At 35.4% G+C, this 19649-nt stretch overlaps 1 protein-coding gene and 1 long non-coding RNA gene across 2 annotated transcripts in view; one reads left to right on the forward strand and one right to left on the reverse strand.

Moving 5' to 3' along the window:
• Window positions 1-19649, forward strand: part of CLMP (CXADR like membrane protein) — a 190466-nt gene that overhangs the window by 168708 nt on the left and 2109 nt on the right. Inside the window, exons 5-7 of the mRNA XM_053691528.1 lie at window positions 9324-9440; window positions 16000-16141; window positions 16742-19649. The exon at window positions 16742-19649 is cut by the window's right edge and continues 2109 nt beyond it. Of these exons, the coding sequence (XP_053547503.1) occupies window positions 9324-9440; window positions 16000-16141; window positions 16742-16928 (446 nt within the window). The 3' untranslated portion in view covers window positions 16929-19649. The remainder of the gene's footprint in view (window positions 1-9323; window positions 9441-15999; window positions 16142-16741) is intronic.
• LOC128639249 (uncharacterized) overlaps window positions 15948-19649 on the reverse strand; it is a 127008-nt gene continuing 123306 nt past the window's right edge. The window contains exon 2 of the long non-coding RNA XR_008399150.1: window positions 15948-16085. This is a non-coding gene — a long non-coding RNA (uncharacterized LOC128639249). The remainder of the gene's footprint in view (window positions 16086-19649) is intronic.

Here is a 19649-nt window from a genome sequence, read left to right on the forward strand (position 1 = left end):
TTTCCTGTAACAACACAATATCGGGATTAAACTTCAACAGATGTTTAATAATCAATTTGCGTTTTCTAGGCGACGTAATGCCCCCTACATTCCAAGAAAGGATATTGATCCTAACTGCCATTAGATATATTAAAAATATAGGTGCACTGATAAGCTATTTTTAAGCTATGATCTAAATTAACATAACCCCAGAGGTGGGAGGGGGAAGAGAGGGGCGAGAGGACCGGCGAGAGAGAGGGAAAAGAAGAGAAAAAAAAAAAAAAAGGGAAAAAGGGGAGACCCTACGTAATAAAAAGAAAGCTGCCCATCCTATACCTGTGAAATATTCAATTTTAAAATAATAAGTGCTCAACAACAATATAAATTCTTTTTTCCATTTAACACTGTCCATGTGAACTGCAATCCTCAAGGACATATCTATAATCATCATAGTAAGTACAACAAAAGAAGAAAAGAGGAAACACACAAAAAAATCAGCGCTTACCCAGACACATAGCGCTTCTATCTTACTTAACATAATTTCAATTTTAAAATAGTAAGTGCTCAACAACAATATAGCTTCTTTCTTCCATTTAACGGTATCAGTGTGCCCCGCAGATATCAAAAACATATCTATAATCCTCACAGTAAGCACAAAACAATAATAAAAAAAAAAGAAAAACGCACCAAAAATCAGCGCGTGCCCAGACACATAACACATCCATCTTACTTGGCATGAATTCCCCTATCTAAACCTGAGTTAATTTCCCTAATATATTATAGGGTACTAATAAATTCGTGGGCCTCTTGGGGATTATTAAGGATTCGTCTAACCCCATTTTCTTCTAACATAATCTTTGCGGGGTACACAACCCAGGCTTTAAATCCTTTATCAATAATCTTAGTACATAGCGGAATCATCTGTTTTCTTTTGGTAGATGTTTCTATTGAAAAATCTTGAAACATTAATAACTTCGCCCATCTTTCTATATGCTTTTAACAGATTTACTTTGTCCTGGAATCTGAGCAACTTAAAAATGCACATTCTGCTTCTATCGCCCCTAGCCATATTTGTTCTACTATATCCGACCCTATGAGCTCTTTCTACCTCTAAGGGTAGTTGTTGTTCAGAGAAACCTAAAGCTTTGGGTAATAATAAAGAAGTAACCTTTATAAGATCTTCATACTCAGGGGACTCAGGAAGACCAATGATTCTTATATTATTCCGTCTGGAGCGATCCTCAAGATCCTCCAGACGGAATTGTAGACCAGTAATCTTGCCGTCATAATCTTGGATTACTTTATCTTGGACATTAACCCAGTCCTCTAAGTCAGAGATCCTATTTTCCGCCTCTAATATCCTTGAAGCGAATTGCTTGACTTCATTTGATAGAGAGATAATATCTGTTGAAATACTGCTGAGCTCCTTCTTAATAATATCAAATTGTGGGGTAAAAACATCGGTTAATTGAGATACTAAACTACCAATGTCCATATGGGATATAGCCCCCTCTGAAACGGGGTCCAATGAGGTATCCGCACTCCTAACCTTTCTATCCTTGCCTTTGGGTGGCATTATGGGGGAACTCTGTTTCGTGTGTATAATATATCTTTCCATATATTCTGTGGATACTGATAGTGAATGTGAAAAGCAATAAAATAAAAGAAAATGTGAAAAAAAGTGAACAAATCCAAAAGGGACTAGGGTCCCTAATAAGAGTGGGAAAAAAAAAAAAAAAAAAAAAATGTAAGTTAAGCTTCAGGTTCGAGTGTATGTGTGTGTTTTGTTTTTTTTATCCTTTTTTTTTTTTTTTTTTTTTTTATTATTAGCGTGAATGTGTATTTAAACTATAGACTATGAGTGTATATTCATAAGAGTTAGTGTAGTTACGGCCTAATATCTCACCCAATTTACAATTATGAAAAGCGGACACCTGTAAAAATCAGCAATTAATCAATAAAGGCCATACCCCTTAAACATTCATAATTTAACCAGGATATCTTTGGTGTTATAGTGAATCAATTCTCAAAAGCAATTAATGAACTTATGCTAACAGGAAAGCAATTGCATATACCCATCTATATCAGCATGAAAAAAAATAAAAAAGAGAAAGAAAAAAAAGGGTCAATATATTTAACTAAATTTTAGCCATTAATTAACCATCCATATCCCTCTCTCTCTTCTCTCCTAAAGAGGGAGACTGTTAAACAGCAAATAGATACACCATTCTTGAGGAATATGTCACTTGAAGAAAAAAAAAGCCAGATTGCCCAGGCCTAGTCTCTTGGCTCTCTATAAGCCTGCAGGTAGAGTAGAAATGACCTGGATAATGAGAAACACCATTTTCAAAGTGCTCAGGAACCGCTGTACTGTTGCGTCTTGTATCTTAAGGTAAAGTTCAGCTTTATGAACTCATTGTGGCAATTTTAAGTACCATCAGTTGTGATCAGTCCTGTTATACTTTGGAACTTTACTGTAAGAGGTACTCCTGATTCTTCTTTTAAAGAACACTTCAGGCTCTTGTTACCCCCAGACCATCAGCAGAGAGATAGATAAGTAGAAGAAGGGGGGCGGGAAGATAGTTCACAAAATAGGGGAAATTACACTTCTCCCTAATTTATGTCAATTCAGTCCCTAAAATGGGTCGCTTAGCCTCATCCACCTCCTGTGGATCTTCAGCTCATAGGAGCCAAAATATCCCATATGTACACGCTATGTACACGCTATGCCTGTAAACCAGGTGTGCCTTATTAGATATAAAGAAGCATTTGGCAGTCCGCTTTGAAAAACCTTGTAAGGGTAAAGTCGGGGTTCCTTCCTGCTATCGGGCAGTCAGGCCAAACAGATATGCAGCTGTGACGCTCTTCACCGCGAGGAGGGCGCGCTCCCTACAGATCTCTCTGCAGGCAGACTACCCCCTCCTACAAGCGGCTACTCCAGTCAGCAAGGCCAATCACTTCACGGGTAATATCTCGCTTACCCGACTTTACTGTCCTTTTCCTTCGGTCTGCCGGTTTTTCTCTGCGGCGGTTGCGGTATCCACCGCCAGGCTTTTCCGCCAGTAAAGGGCTTCCACTGCTCAGACGTAGACAGCGTCTGTAAAACTTGCAACCGGTCCCAGGGATTCCGGATAGCGCAAGCAACTTTTAGCTGGGGGAGATTTCCTAGCTCCCTTCTCTAGAGCTCCGTGAGCCGTGCAGCGTGTCTAACGGCTCCGCCCCCACCGGAAGTCCAGCACTACATGTGAATATGTTATGTACATACAGTATATCTCAGCATTACATGTGAATATCTTATGTACATACAGTATATCTCAGCATTACATGTGACAATGTTATGTACATACAGTATATCTCAGCATTACATGTGATGATGTTATGTACATACAGTATAGCTCAGCATTACATGTGATGATGTTATGTACATACAGTATAGCTCAGCATTACATGTGATGATCTTATGTACATACAGTATATCTCAGCATTACATGTGAATATCTTATGTACATACAGTATATCTCAGCATTACATGTGAATATCTTATGTACATACAGTATATCTCAGCATTACATGTGAATATCTTATGTACATACAGTATATCTCAGCATTACATGTGAATATCTTATGTACATACAGTATATCTCAGCATTACATGTGATTATGTTATGTACATACAGTATATCTCAGCATTACATGTGATGATGTTATGTACATACAGTATAGCTCAGCATTACATGTGATGATGTTATGTACATACAGTATATCTCAGCATTACATGTGAATGTTATGTACATACAGTATAGCTCAGCATTACATGTGATGATGTTATGTACATACAGTATATCTCAGCATTACATGTGATGATGTTATGTACATACAGTATATCTCAGCATTACATGTGATTATGTTATGTACATACAGTATATCTCAGCATTACATGTGATGATGTTATGTACATACAGTATATCTCAGCATTACATGTGATGATGTTATATACATACAGTATATCTCAGCATTACATGTGATTATGTTATGTACATACAGTATAGCTCAGCATTACATGTGATTATGTTATGTACATACAGTATATCTCAGCATTACATGTGATGATGTTATGTACATACAGTATATCTCAGCACTACATGTGATTATGTTATGTACATACAGTATAGCTCAGCATTACATGTGATTATGTTATATACATACAGTATAGCTCAGCATTACATGTGATGATGTTATGTACATACAGTATAGCTCAGCATTACATGTGAATGTTATGTAAATACAGTATAGCTCAGCATTACATGTGATTATGTTATGTACATACAGTATATCTCAGCATTACATGTGATTATGTTATGTACATACAGTATATCTCAGCATTACATGTGATTATGTTATGTACATATAGTATATCTCAGCATTACATGTGATTATGTTATGTACATACAGTATATCTCAGCATTACATGTGATGATGTTATGTACATACAGTATATCTCAGCACTACATGTGATTATGTTATGTACATACAGTATATCTCAGCATTACATGTGAATATGTTATGTACATACAGTATATCTCAGCATTACATGTGAATATGTTATGCACATACAGTATATCTCAGCATTACATGTGATTATGTTATGTACATACAGTATATCTCAGCATTACATGTGATTATGTTATGTACATACAGTATATCTCAGCATTACATGTGAATATGTTATATACATACAGTATATCTCAGCATTACATGTGATTATGTTATGTACATACAGTATATCTCAGCATTACATGTGAATGTTATGTAAATACAGTATAGCTCAGCATTACATGTGATTATGTTATGTACATACAGTATAGCTCAGCATTACATGTGATTATGTTATGTACATACAGTATATCTCAGCATTACATGTGATGATGTTATGTACATACAGTATATCTCAGCACTACATGTGATGATGTTATATACATACAGTATAGCTCAGCATTACATGTGATGATGTTATGTACATACAGTATATCTCAGCATTACATGTGAATATGTTATATACATACAGTATATCTCAACATTACATGTGACAATGTTATGTACATACAGTATATCTCAGCATTACATGTGAATGTTTTGTACATACAGTATATCTCAGCATTACATGTGAATATGTTATATACATACAGTATATCTCAACATTACATGTGACAATGTTATGTACATACAGTATATCTCAGCATTACATGTGAATGTTTTGTACATACAGTATATCTCAGCATTACATGTGATGATGTTATGTACATACAGTATATCTCAGCATTACATGTGAATATGTTATATACATACAGTATATCTCAACATTACATGTGACAATGTTATGTACATACAGTATATCTCAGCATTACATGTGAATGTTATGTACATACAGTATATCTCAGCATTACATGTGAATATGTTATGTACATACAGTATATCTCAGCATTACATGTGAATATGTTATGTACATACAGTATATCTCAGCATTACATGTGAATGTTATGTACATACAGTATATCTCAGCACTACATGTGATGATGTTATGTACATACAGTATATCTCAGCATTACATGTGATGATGTTATGTACATACAGTATATCTCAGCATTACATGTGATGATGTTATGTACATACAGTATATCTCAGCATTACATGTGAATGTTTTGTACATACAGTATATCTCAGCACTACATGTGATGATGTTATGTACATACAGTATAGCTCAGCATTACATGTGATGATGTTATGTACATACAGTATATCTCAGCATTACATGTGATGATGTTATGTACATACAGTATAGCTCAGCATTACATGTGAATGTTTTGTACATACAGTATAGCTCAGCATTACATGTGAATATGTTATGTACATACAGTATAGCTCAGCATTACATGTGAATGTTTTGTACATACAGTATAGCTCAGCATTACATGTGAATGTTTTGTACATACAGTATATCTCAGCATTACATGTGAATGTTATGTACATACAGTATATCTCAGCATTACATGTGAATGTTATGTACATACAGTATAGCTCAGCACTACATGTGATGATGTTATATACATACAGTATATCTCAGCATTACATGTGATGATGTTATGTACATACAGTATAGCTCAGCATTACATGTGATGATGTTATATACATACAGTATAGCTCAGCATTACATGTGATGATGTTATGTACATACAGTATATCTCAGCATTACATGTGATGATGTTATGTACATACAGTATAGCTCAGCATTACATGTGAATGTTTTGTACATACAGTATATCTCAACATTACATGTGATTATGTTATGTACATACAGTATATCTCAGCATTACATGTGAATGTTATGTACATACAGTATAGCTCAGCATTACATGTGATTATGTTATGTACATACAGTATATCTCAGCATTACATGTGATTATGTTATGTACATACAGTATATCTCAGCATTACATGTGAATGTTTTGTACATACAGTATATCTCAGCATTACATGTGAATGTTATGTACATACAGTATATCTCAGCATTACATGTGAATGTTATGTACATACAGTATAGCTCAGCATTACATGTGATGATGTTATATACATACAGTATAGCTCAGCATTACATGTGATGATGTTATATACATACAGTATATCTCAGCATTACATGTGATGATGTTATGTACATACAGTATAGCTCAGCATTACATGTGATGATGTTATGTACATACAGTATATCTCAGCATTACATGTGATGATGTTATGTACATACAGTATATCTCAGCATTACATGTGAATGTTATATACATACAGTATATCTCAGCATTACATGTGAATGTTATGTACATACAGTATAGCTCAGCATTACATGTGATGATGTTATATACATACAGTATAGCTCAGCATTACATGTGATGATGTTATATACATACAGTATAGCTCAGCATTACATGTGATGATGTTATGTACATACAGTATATCTCAGCATTACATGTGAATGTTATGTACATACAGTATATCTCAGCATTACATTTGAATGTTATGTACATACAGTATATCTCAGCATTACATGTGAATGTTATGTACATACAGTATAGCTCAGCATTACATGTGATGATGTTATGTACATACAGTATATCTCAGCATTACATGTGAATGTTTTGTACATACAGTATATCTCAGCATTACATGTGAATGTTATGTACATACAGTATAGCTCAGCATTACATGTGATGATGTTATGTACATACAGTATATCTCAGCATTACATGTGAATGTTTTGTACATACAGTATATCTCAGCATTACATGTGACAATGTTATGTACATATAGTATATCTTAGCATTACATGTGAATATGTTATATACATACAGTATATCTCAACATTACATGTGACAATGTTATGTACATACAGTATATCTCAGCATTACATGTGAATGTTATGTAAATACAGTATATCTCAGCATTACATGTGAATATGTTATGCACATACAGTATATCTCAGCATTACATGTGAATATGTTATGTACATACAGTATATCTCAGCATTACATGTGAATATGTTATGTGCATACAGTATATCTCAGCACTACATGTGAATATGTTATGTACATACAGTATAGCTCAGCATTACATGTGATGATCTTATGTACATACAGTATATCTCAGCATTACATCTGACTATGTTATGTATATACAGTATGGGCATACATATTCGCCCCTGTCCTCCACAGCTCTCCTCTAGCGGGCAGCAATCCGCTGCCGGAATTTAAGATTGCACACGAGTGCTATTTTGCACTCTCGTGCAATCCCGCCCCCTGCCCCCGCACTGCCAATCAAGTGCGGGCAGGAGCTGTCATTCTCTGCAGTCTGACGAGACAGTTAAGATTGAAATCTTATGACTGCTGCTTAATGAATGCTGTCATGGGGCTTGATAAATTGAGCCCTTATATCCCAGCATGCAATTCTCTGTTTTAAGATTATCCAGCACTTACCCTGACAGTGCCCCACCCCCAGCATTTTTCAGCATTAGACTGATCTGTTTTTATGACACTCTGCAAATTCCTCATTCACTCCCACATCCTGTCCTGTCCCCATAGCCCCTCTTCTTTCCAAGATATCAATGAACAAATTCTATAATATTCATCAGTATTGCTTCAGACCTGAGGAAGAGAGAAATCTCTAAAGCTTGTCTTTTACTATGTAATGTTAGTCCAATAGAAAAGGTATTACTGCATACTGCAATATTTATTTTGATATTGCTCCAAAGCAAATGACTTATAGGTTACATACTATAAATAACAATTATATTCTAAAATATACATATGTATTGTGCTGAACTTTCAACAACTTGTTATGTCAATTATTTTTTCACTTTTAACAATAAGCATTTTTTCAGAGCCTTAAAGGGACATTATACACTCATTTTTTCTTTGCATAAATGTTTTGCGGATGATCTATTTATATAGCCCATAAAGTTTTTTTTTTTAAAAAATGTATAGTTTTGCTTATTTTTAAATAATATTGCTCTGATTTTCAGACTCCAAACCAAGCCCCAAAGTTTTATGTGAATACCGTCAGCTACCTTCTCCAGCTTGCTCCTGTTTGTGTAAAGGGTCTTTTCATATGCAAAAGGAGGGGGAGGGGGGGAGTTTCTTATTTCACACTTGCAGGGGGCTTTCCAGCTACCTTTTCAACAGAGCTAAACTGACAGATTCTAAGTAAGTTTTTAAACAGTTTTATACTGGATTTTTATATCAGTATCTGTGCATCTTGTTCTTTATAGTAGTGTCTATTACATGCAGTTATATGAAAATGAGTGTATACTGTCCCTTTAAAGGGTCATGAAACACATTTTTCTTTCATGATTTAGATAGAACATACAATATTAAACAACTTTCCAATTTACTTCTGTTATCAAATTTGCTTCATTCTCTTGGTATCCTTTGTTGAAAGAGCCACAAAGCACCACTGGCAGCTAGTTGAACACATGCAGTGAGCCAGTAGCAAGTAGAATATATATACCGACACCAATCATCTGCTAGCTCCTTGAGCCTACCTAGGTATGATTTTCAACATAGAATACAAAGAGAAGGAAGCAAATTAGATAATAGAAGTAAATTGGAAATTTGTTTAAAATTGTATGTTCTATCTGAATGACAAAAGAAAATGTTGGCGTTTCATGTCCCTTTAACAGTAGATATTTTATTACAGTTGTACGTTTTTTGTTTTTTTTTTAAATGACACAAAGTAGCTGAATTTTGTCTCTATTCAAGTAACATTTTTTTATTTTTTTTTTAAATTAAAATATTTTTCCCCAGAGTCACCAAATCGCCTTGTACTAGAAAATCTAAGCAAAAATGACAATGGCTCATATCGATGTATGGTGTCTAATGAAGCTGGAAAAAGGATTTGTGATGTGCATGTTAAAGTGATGGGTGAGTAAATGTTAGCCGTCTGTTACAAGCAGACATTTCATTAACGTCTGTCATCCATACAGGAGTGCAGCATTTGCACCCAATTATCTTGTCCCCTAAAAATGCCTGAAGTAAAATATGTATACATTTAAAAGAAGTATGAAATGTGTACTCCCTACTAATGCTCGGTGGCTAATAGATACTACTATGTCTGTGAAGAGGTGCATTGTGCATCAGTACACGTCATCTAAAGAGCATTAGTACGAGCATTGCAGACGTAAGTACTAGACATGTGAATGTGGATTTGCACAGAAATTTGTGTGTTGCACTTTTTATGAATATACCCGGTGCTGAAAAGAGCCAAATTCCACAGACATTGGTGTAGCAGCAGTACATACTTGGAACATTGAATTTTTCGATAAACATAATGGACCAGATTATGCTGGAGCGCAAAATTGCATTTCACTCAGTAACACTGGTGCAAGCAAATGACCACATGTTTACATTGCATGGAAGCTTTGCGCTCACAAGTGTGCACTTCTATAGGCTCCAATGGGAGCCTTTTTCTGATGCCGATACACAGCACAGAACCTAGCGCAGCGAAGGGGGTAAGTCATGCAGCGATGGGCAGCAAAGTTTAAATATATACATATATATTTATGTATTAATATATGTGTAGATAACCGCTGTATGGTCTTGCCCACCGTGCTGCAGCTCAGTTCCAGGGTCTTGGCAATCTTCTTATAGCCTAGGCCATCTTTATGTAGAGCAACATTTTTTTTTTCAGATCCTCAGAGAGTTCTTTGCCATGAGGTGCCATGTTGAACTTCCAGTGACCAGTATGAGAGAGTGTGAGAGCGATAACACCAAATTTAACACACCTGCTCCCCATTCACACCTGAGACCTTGTAACACTAACGAGTCACATGACACCGTGGAGGGAAAATGGCTAATTGGGCCCAATTTGGACATTTCCACTTAGGGGTGTACTCACTTTTGTTGCCACGGTTTAGACATTAATGGCTGTGTGTTGAGTTATTTTGAGGGGACAGCAAATTTACACTGTTATACAGGCTGTACACTCACTACTTTACATTGTAGCAAAGTGTCATTTCTTCAGTGTTGTCACATGAAAAGATATAATAAAATATTTACACTGTTATACAGGCTGTACACTCACTACTTTACATTGTAGCAAAGTGTCATTTCTTCAGTGTTGTCACATGAAAGATATAATAAAATATTTACACTGTTATACAGGCTGTACACTCACTACTTTACATTGTAGCAAAGTGTCATTTCTTCAGTGTTGTCACATGAAAGATATAATAAAATATTTACACTGTTATACAGGCTGTACACTCACTACTTTACATTGTAGCAAAGTGTCATTTCTTCAGTGTTGTCACATGAAAAGATATAATAAAATATTTACACTGTTATACAGGCTGTACACTCACTACTTTACATTGTAGCAAAGTGTCATTTCTTCAGTGTTGTCACATGAAAGATATAATAAATATTTACACTGTTATACAGGCTGTACACTCACTACTTTACATTGTAGCAAAGTGTCATTTCTTCAGTGTTGTCACATGAAAAGATATAATAAAATATTTACACTGTTATACAGGCTGTACACTCACTACTTTACATTGTAGCAAAGTGTCATTTCTTCAGTGTTGTCACATGAAAAGATATAATAAAATATTTACACTGTTATACAGGCTGTACACTCACTACTTTACATTGTAACAAAGTGTCATTTCTTCAGTGTTGTCACATGAAATGATGTAATAAAATATTTACACTGTTATACAGGCTGTACACTCACTAGTTTACATTGTAGCAAAGTGTAATTTCTTCAGTGTTGTCACATGAAAAGATATAATAAAATATTTACACTGTTATACAGGCTGTACACTCACTACTTTACATTGTAGCAAAGTATCATTTCTTCAGTGTTGTCACATGAAAAGATATAATAAAATATTTACACTGTTATACAGGCTGTACACTCACTACTTTACATTGTAGCAAAGTGTAATTTCTTCAGTGTTGTCACATGAAATGATGTAATAAATATTTACACTGTTATACAGGCTGTACACTCACTACTTTACATTGTAGCAAAGTGTCATTTCTTCAGTGTTGTCACATGAAATGATGTAATAAAATATTTACAAAAATGTGAGGGGTGTACTAACCTTTGTGGGATACTGTATAAAGTAACAGAAAAATCACAGTCCCCATAGAGCGCAATATAAAGGCACTTTTCAGTGTTTTGTTTTTTTAACACCCCACATCCGCTCACTTTAACCCCTTATGAAAGAACATAAAAAATGTATCGCACTGTAAAGAAGTAGAGCACTAATAGCACACCCTGCTCTATCCATTAAAATTACTGAGCAAGCTTAAAAAAATTGACATTCTCTGGTAAACATTTTTTACCATACTTTTTTCCATACATGCTGACTTTAGGTGATCCTCTAAAACAGCCTGTTTTTCATATCTAACCTTCCCCCTCCCCCTGCTGAAACTACTTTACAGTCAAGTCAAGAATACTTTATTAGCATGACATTATTACATGTGTTGCCAAAGTAATATGTTACAATAAAACAGATCAATAACAATTTATAAAGTAGGAGTATAGTGGCTAAATATGATAGTTCATATAATCTGATTGGGGGTTCTGGTCATGTGACAGTCTGCTACATATCTTGCTACTATCCTTGTAGCTTTGTTGTTTTCTCCTAAGAGTACACATAGCCTTTCTTGTTCCGACATCTGTGGGAAGTCTGTTATTTCTTTCATTATTTTTGGGAAGTATTTATCCCTTAAAGGGACAGTCTACCATAGAATTGTTATTGTTTTAAAAGATAGATAATCCCTTTATTATTACCCATTTCCCAGTTTTGCATAACCAACACCGTTATATTAATATAGTTTTTATCTCTGTGATTACCTTGTATCTATTAACCTTCTTCCAGCTCCCTGATCACATGACTGTGGCTGTTTATTATCTATTGTCTTGCATTTAGCATTGTGTTGTGCTAAATCTTAAATAACCCCCTGTGCCTGAACACAGTGTTATCTATATGGCCCACATGTACTTTCTGTCTCTTTGTGTTGAAAAGAGATTTAAAAAGAATGTGATAAGAGGCAGTCCTCAAAGGCTTAGAAATTAGCATATGAGCCTACCTAGGTTTAGTTTAAACTAAGAATACCAAGAGAAAAAAGCAAACTTGATGATAAAAGTAAATTGGAAAGCTGATTAAAATTAAAAGTCCTATCTGAATAATGAAAGTTTAATTTATACTAGACTGTCCCTTTTAAGAGTTTGTATCTTGTACAGTAGAAGAGGAAGTGCGCTTCAGTCTCTATGTCCCCACTGTCACACTGTGCACATTGTCTGGCTGCCCTGGGTCTCCATTTTGTCTGATATCTGCCAGTCTCTATTTCCAGCTGGAAAATGTGCTTTGGGTTGGTGACAGATGTGAGATACTCAGCTAGTCTGTAACACTCCAGCTTGTTCTGTTGCCCTATCTGTTCCTCCCAGTGCCCAGTGTACCTCTCCTTCAGAGCTGTTTGTAAGGTGTTTGGTGACACGCAATAAATAACCAGCCATTACAACTGGAGGTCAGGGGTCATACCTCTGGCTAATTTTTTTAAATGTGCCACAATTGCCCCCCACAAAAAATGTGTGTAGTGGCTTTTATAAAATAAAAAATATTAGCAATTTTATTTTAATAAAAAAACGGCACTTATCAGTTATAAGGGGTTAAATGTGGCGGGTGTGGGGTGTGCCTTTACATAGCGGGCTATGGGAACTGTGTGTTCCCAGTAAATATATATATATGCTTATATGCATACATATTTATGTGTTAATATGTGTATATACACATATCAATACACAAATATATATGTATATAAGCATATACATATATATTTACATTTGCTGACTGAATTACATTTTGATAATAGAAATAAATTTAAAAATGGTTTAAAATTGTATATCCTGTCTGAATCATGAAAGAAAATGTTTGAGTTTTGTGCCACTTTAAAAGAACCCGAAATAAAAAAACTATTTTCAAAGGTTTAATGTCCCTTTAAATCCAGTTTAAACCTAACAGGAAATGGTTAAGCAAATAGCTCACTAGCTGATAAAGACAACTCCCACAGCTCTATTGGTGAACAGTGATTTACACTAAAAGCATAAAAAGTTTTTTATTGATTTATTTTTAAACAAAAACATTTTTTCTGAAAAGCAAACAAGTGTAACACATTTTGGAATGCCCTCTTTTAGATGAAAACAATTAAATATATAATTTGAATATCATTGATTGGTAACAAACCATTTCCTTTTTATATAATACCCTGCTTCTATAGGTACACCCCCTAAGCCCTGTCCCTTTCATATAAGGTACACCCTATAAACCCTGTCCTTTTTATATAAGGTACACCCCTAAACCGTGCCCCTTTTATATAAGGTACACCCCCTAAGCCCTGCCCCTTTTATATAAGGTAAACCCCTAAGCCCTGCCCCTTTTATATAAGGTACACCCCCTAAGCCCTGTCCCTTTTATAGCACATGCACCTCTATTCCTTGCCACTTTTTTCTAAGGTACACCCCTAAGCCCTGTCCCTTTTATATTAGGTACACCCCCTAAGCCTTGTCCCTTTTATATAAAGAGCAGCCTTAAACCTTGCTCCTTTTATATAAGATACACCCCTAATACATGTACCTTTTATATATTACCCCACTATTCCCTACCCCTTTCATATAAGGCACACTGATAAGCTCTTTCTCTTTTATATAAGGTACTCCCTAAACCCTGTCTCTTTTATATAAGGTACTCCCCTAAGCCCTGTCTCTTTTATATAAGGTACTCCCCTAAGCCCTGTCTCTTTTATATAAGATACTCCCCTAAGCCCTGTCTCTTTTATATAAGGTACTCCCCTAAGCCCTGTCTCTTTTATATAAGGTACTCCCTAAGCCCTGTCTCTTTTATATAAGGTACTCCCTAAGCCCTGTCTCTTTTATATAAGGTACACCCCTAAGCCCTGTCTCTTTTATATAAGGTACTCCCCTAAGCCTTGTCTCTTTTATATAAGGTATTCCCTAAGCCCTGTCTCTTTTATATAAGGTACACCCCTAAGCCCTGTCTTTTTTATATAAGGTACTCCCCTAAGCCCTGTCTCTTTTATATAAGGATAACCCCTAAGCCCTGTCTCTTTTATATAAGGTACTCCCTAAGCCCTGTCTCTTTTATATAAGGTACACCCCTAAGCCCTGTCTCTTTTATGTAAGGATAACCCCTAAGTCCTGTCTCTTTTATATAAGGATAACCCCTAAGCCCTGTCTCTTTTATATAAGTATAACCCCTAAGCCCCGTCTCTTTTATATAAGGATAACCCCTAAGCCCTGTCTCTTTTATATAAGGTACTCCCTAAACCCTGTCTCTTTTATATAAGGTACTCCCCTAAGCCCTGTCTCTTTTATATAAGTATAACCCCTAAGCCCTGTCTCTTTTATATAAGGTACTCCCTAAACCCTGTCTCTTTTATATAAGGTACTCCCCTAAGCCTTGTCTCTTTTATATAAGGATAACCCCTAAGCCCTGTCTCTTTTATATAAGGATAACCCCTAAGCCCTGTCTCTTTTATATAAGGTACTCCCTAAGCCCTGTCTCTTTTATATAAGGTACACCCCTAAGCCCTGTCTCTTTTATGTAAGGATAACCCCTAAGCCCTGTCTCTTCTATATAAGGATAACCCCTAAGCCCTGTCTCTTTTATATAAGATGCACCCCTAAGCCCTGTCTCTTTTATATAAGGTACTCCCCTAAGCCCTGTCTCTTTTATATAAGGATAACCCCTAAGCCCTGTCTCTTTTATGTAAGGATAACCCCTAAGCCCTGTCTCTTTTATATAAGGTACACCCCTAAGCCCTGTCTCTTTTATATAAGGTACACCCCTAAGCCCTGTCTCTTTTATATAAGGATAACCCCTAAACCCTGTCTCTTTTATATAAGGATAACCCCTAAGCCCTGTCTCTTTTATATAAGGATAACCCCTAAGCCCTGTCTCTTTTATATAAGGTACACTCCTAAGCCCTGTCTCTTTTATATAAGGTACACCCCTAAGCCCTGTCTCTTTTATATAAGGTACACCCCTAAGCCCTGTCTCTTTTATATAAGGTACACCCCTAAGCCCTGTCTCTTTTATATAAGGTACACCCCTAAGCCCTGTCTCTTTTATGTAAGGATAACCCCTAAGCCCTGTCTCTTTTATATAAGGATAACCCCTAAGCCCTGTCTCTTTTATATAAGGTACTCCCCTAATCCCTGTCTCTTTTATATAAGGTACTCCCCTAAGCCCTGTCTCTTTTATATAAGGTACTCCCCTAAGCCCTGTCTCTTTTATATAAGATGCACCCCAAGCACTGACCCTTTTTAATATGGTCTACAACTCCCACTATATAGTCACTGTATTTAATTTAAAAAAAAAAAACTGATCTCACTGCACATAGTGAACAATTAATGTTTTTACTCTTTTTGTGTCTTTGCTCTGCACAACAGTTGCAAGCAACATAGGATTTCTGGCAGGAGTGGTTTCTGGGGTCGTGGTTGGAGTATTCCTAATTTTTCTTGCACTTTGGCTCCTGCTTCGAAGGAAAGAAACAAAGAAAAAAGAAGAAGATGAATTCTTAAATGAAATTAGGTAAATATGTTTACAAAATCAATTCCTCCAAAATCTCCATTCAGATTAAAAAAATAATGCCAAATATGAATCTAATGCTATAGAGGTAAAAAATAAAGAAAAAATGAATATGACATATTTATTTACTCCAATAGACTAGAAATACAAGCGTTTAATGGTGTAAAACTCAGACTTGTTAAAGGGATACTAAACCCAAATTTATTATTTCATAATTCAGAGAGAGTATGCAATTTTAAGCAACTTTCTAGTGTACTCTTATTATCAATAATCTTCATTCACTTGCTATCTTTATCTGAAAAAGCAGGAATATAAAGCTTAGGATCCGGCCCATTTTAGGTTCAGAACCTTGGATAGCACTTGCTTATTGGTGGCTACATTTAGCCACCAATAAGCAAGCGTAATACATGTTCTGAACCAAAAATGGTCCGGCTCCTAAGATTTGCATTCCTGCTTTTAAATAAAGATAACAAGATAACAAAGAAAAATTGATAATAAGAGTAAATTAGAAAGTTGCTTAAAATGGCATGCTCTATCTGAATCATGAAAGAAAACATTTGGGTTTAGTATCCCCTTAAATATTATTATTTCCTTGCTGTATAGGGAAGATGCAGAGGCCCCCAAAGCTCGGCTAATGAAACCAGGTTCATCGTCTTCAGGCTCCAGAAGTTCCCACTCAGGTTCTCTGTCTACCCGTTCCACAACCAACAGTGCCTCTCGCAGCCAGCAAACTATATCCACACAGGAAACCCCCCACAGAGAACCAAGACATTGCCTGGAGCAGATCTAGAAGAAATGAGCTGACCTCTGCAGGGTCGGTGTGACAGAAACCAGCAAACTGTGCCAAACCAAGGAGTGATTCCAATGTGTGCGATGTATATATATTGCATTTATCCGGCACTTCTTTACAAAAAACACAACCCGCAGTGATGAACCTATAGGGACAGCAGCAATCCGTGTGAAAGCTAAATAAAGCTGACCGTAGCGAACATCAATTCCAAAACCATAAGGTTCTCTAAGTGAATCTGAAGTGACCTTCATATGAACGACCAAATAAAAACAGCCACTAATAGATCAGGGACTTCAGGAATTGTTTTCAGTGCTATGAAGCCATTTTTGATAAATACAATCTAGTTAATATAAAGGGAAAGCTTACATTTTAACACATTCTAATGCAGTTTAGTAAATAGATTATACAGGATTATTCATGATGCAGTTGTTACAAGTGCCAGGCTTATTGTGAGACAAAATAGACAAATAATGTCTTCATTGTCCTACAGTCGTTATGCTGACAGTTTGCTTATCCAGAACAGCAGTTAAACAGGGGAAATTAAAGGGATATTCCAGACAAAATTGAAAACCACATGGGTATATTTCGGTATTGAACAGAAGCAATTTTGTAATAAACATTCATTAGCAAAAAGGCTTCTAATAAAAGCTATAGCTGTTTCAAAAGTGTATTTAAGTATGCACCGTGCACCAGCATTTTAAACACAACACTTGTTTGGAGAGCCTAAGGTGCTTGTATCATCTGGTAATGACTAAATTTGTTAATTGCTGACATGAGATAAGTCCCACTGATGATCTGAGCAGCTGCATTTTTTTAAATGTGGGTGCAGTGAAAATATCTAGCTATGCTTCACATGCACATGCAGAGAAAAACGTTAACACTAAAACAGTGATAACTCTTAATAGCAGCATTTTTGCCAATACATGTATATTGCAAATATGTTTCTATTCAAAGCTGCAATACATCTATGTACATTAATATTTTGACTGGAATGTCCCTTTAAATTACACCTCTGCTCAAAATCAAAATGAAAGCTTGAGCATGCAAATAAAAAATATAATATATTGTCAAATGTACTTAGTTCTCTTGTTGAAATGTACTTCATTTCTATTAGAGCATACCTAGATAGGCTGAGGAGCATGCATGTGTCTTCAGCACTTCATGACAGCAGTGTTTGCAGCAATGTTATTAACATATTGTTTAAGATACATGCACCCTCCTGAGCTACCTCAGTATGCTCACATATAAAGGAGCACATTTCAACAAAGGATACCAAGAGAACAAAGCTAATTTGATAATAGAAGTAGATTGCTAAATTGTTGTTTTTTAGATTGTATGCTCTAGCTGAATCATAAACGAGTTAGTTTTACTTTCACATCGCTTATAATGCAGAGATTTGTTTTTTTGGGGGCAGATGGCAATGTACGCTTGTTCTTAACACAATCCAAAGGGCATCTGCATAAACCGGGGCTCTAAAAAATAAGTCTGACCTTTGTCCTGATAATTCTACATGTGTTATTCATTATACAATTATTATTAATTACAAAGATATCAGTTTCATATTATCCAGTGTAATGCTTAGTTATAGTATATAAAATGCACATAGTCCAACAGTACAGCTACACATAAAACATGGTCCACACAGTGAAGATTGACTCAAAATCACAAATCAAAATAATACAGTTATTGCAATGAGTTGGAGGATTCCAACATAAAATAGAAAAGTTATTGAAAAAAGCACATATTTTTAGTGAGTGTAACACAATTAATTCTATCTGTCACATAGATTGCACGGTCAGCGTGTTCCAGCGTGGCTTCATACGCACTAATGCTTGTACGCTCTCACGCAACAAATGCTGGATCTGACCAGGGTGAAAAGAAGAGAATTAATGGACAAAAAATTGTGTATTTCATTCATAGCTGTGTTGGATTTCAACAATATTTTGAGGATCTCATGGCAACGTCATATTCTTTTTTTGGTTTATTATTTCACTATTAGATCAATAACCTTCTGTTAGGATTAATGCAGACTATTAAAGCCATTGGATACGGGGAAGAATTAACTGTTTTAAGACTAAAACGGTGAAAAAGAATGTGTATACATGAACTATATTGTCTGGATCAAAATGAAAAGGGAATGTGAATACAAACTTTCTAAAAAAACTTTCATTATGCCATCCAGTCAGCGGTGACTGGCGACTGTGGCGATCATTATTGCGGTACAGTAACTCATTTGCTGAACATATGTAAAGGAATGTGAATTGTGCTTTTTATAAGGGAAAAAAATCATTTTAATTACTTGACAATGAAGGTACAAATTGATTCCTGGTTACCATTTGTTATATGAGAACGAGGAATTTTAATTATGTTGTATTATTTAATGTGAATGTTGATGTCCTGTGTTGCAGAAATGTATGACCTCAAACTGGTCTGGGGAGAGAAGCCATTACTTAGTTCCAGAAACTTGTCCTTGCTTGGACTTGTTTGGACAATGGTACTAAACTAAGCCTACAAATATTCTCTGATTGAGCACATTTTGCTAATTTAAAACTATCTAAAATCAAGTTAAGATTTTCTTCAGACCGTTGATAGGTTTTCCTTCTTTACAAAGAAAAGGAAAATGTATCCATACTTTGTTTTAGTTGTATTACAATTGAAGGGACATACAGATCAATAATAAAATACTAAAATATTTTAATAAAATGAAAAAAGAATCTTTGC

The sequence above is a fragment of the Bombina bombina genome, chromosome 8 (assembly GCF_027579735.1).
Source record: "Bombina bombina isolate aBomBom1 chromosome 8, aBomBom1.pri, whole genome shotgun sequence".
Lineage (NCBI taxonomy): Eukaryota > Metazoa > Chordata > Amphibia > Anura > Bombinatoridae > Bombina > Bombina bombina.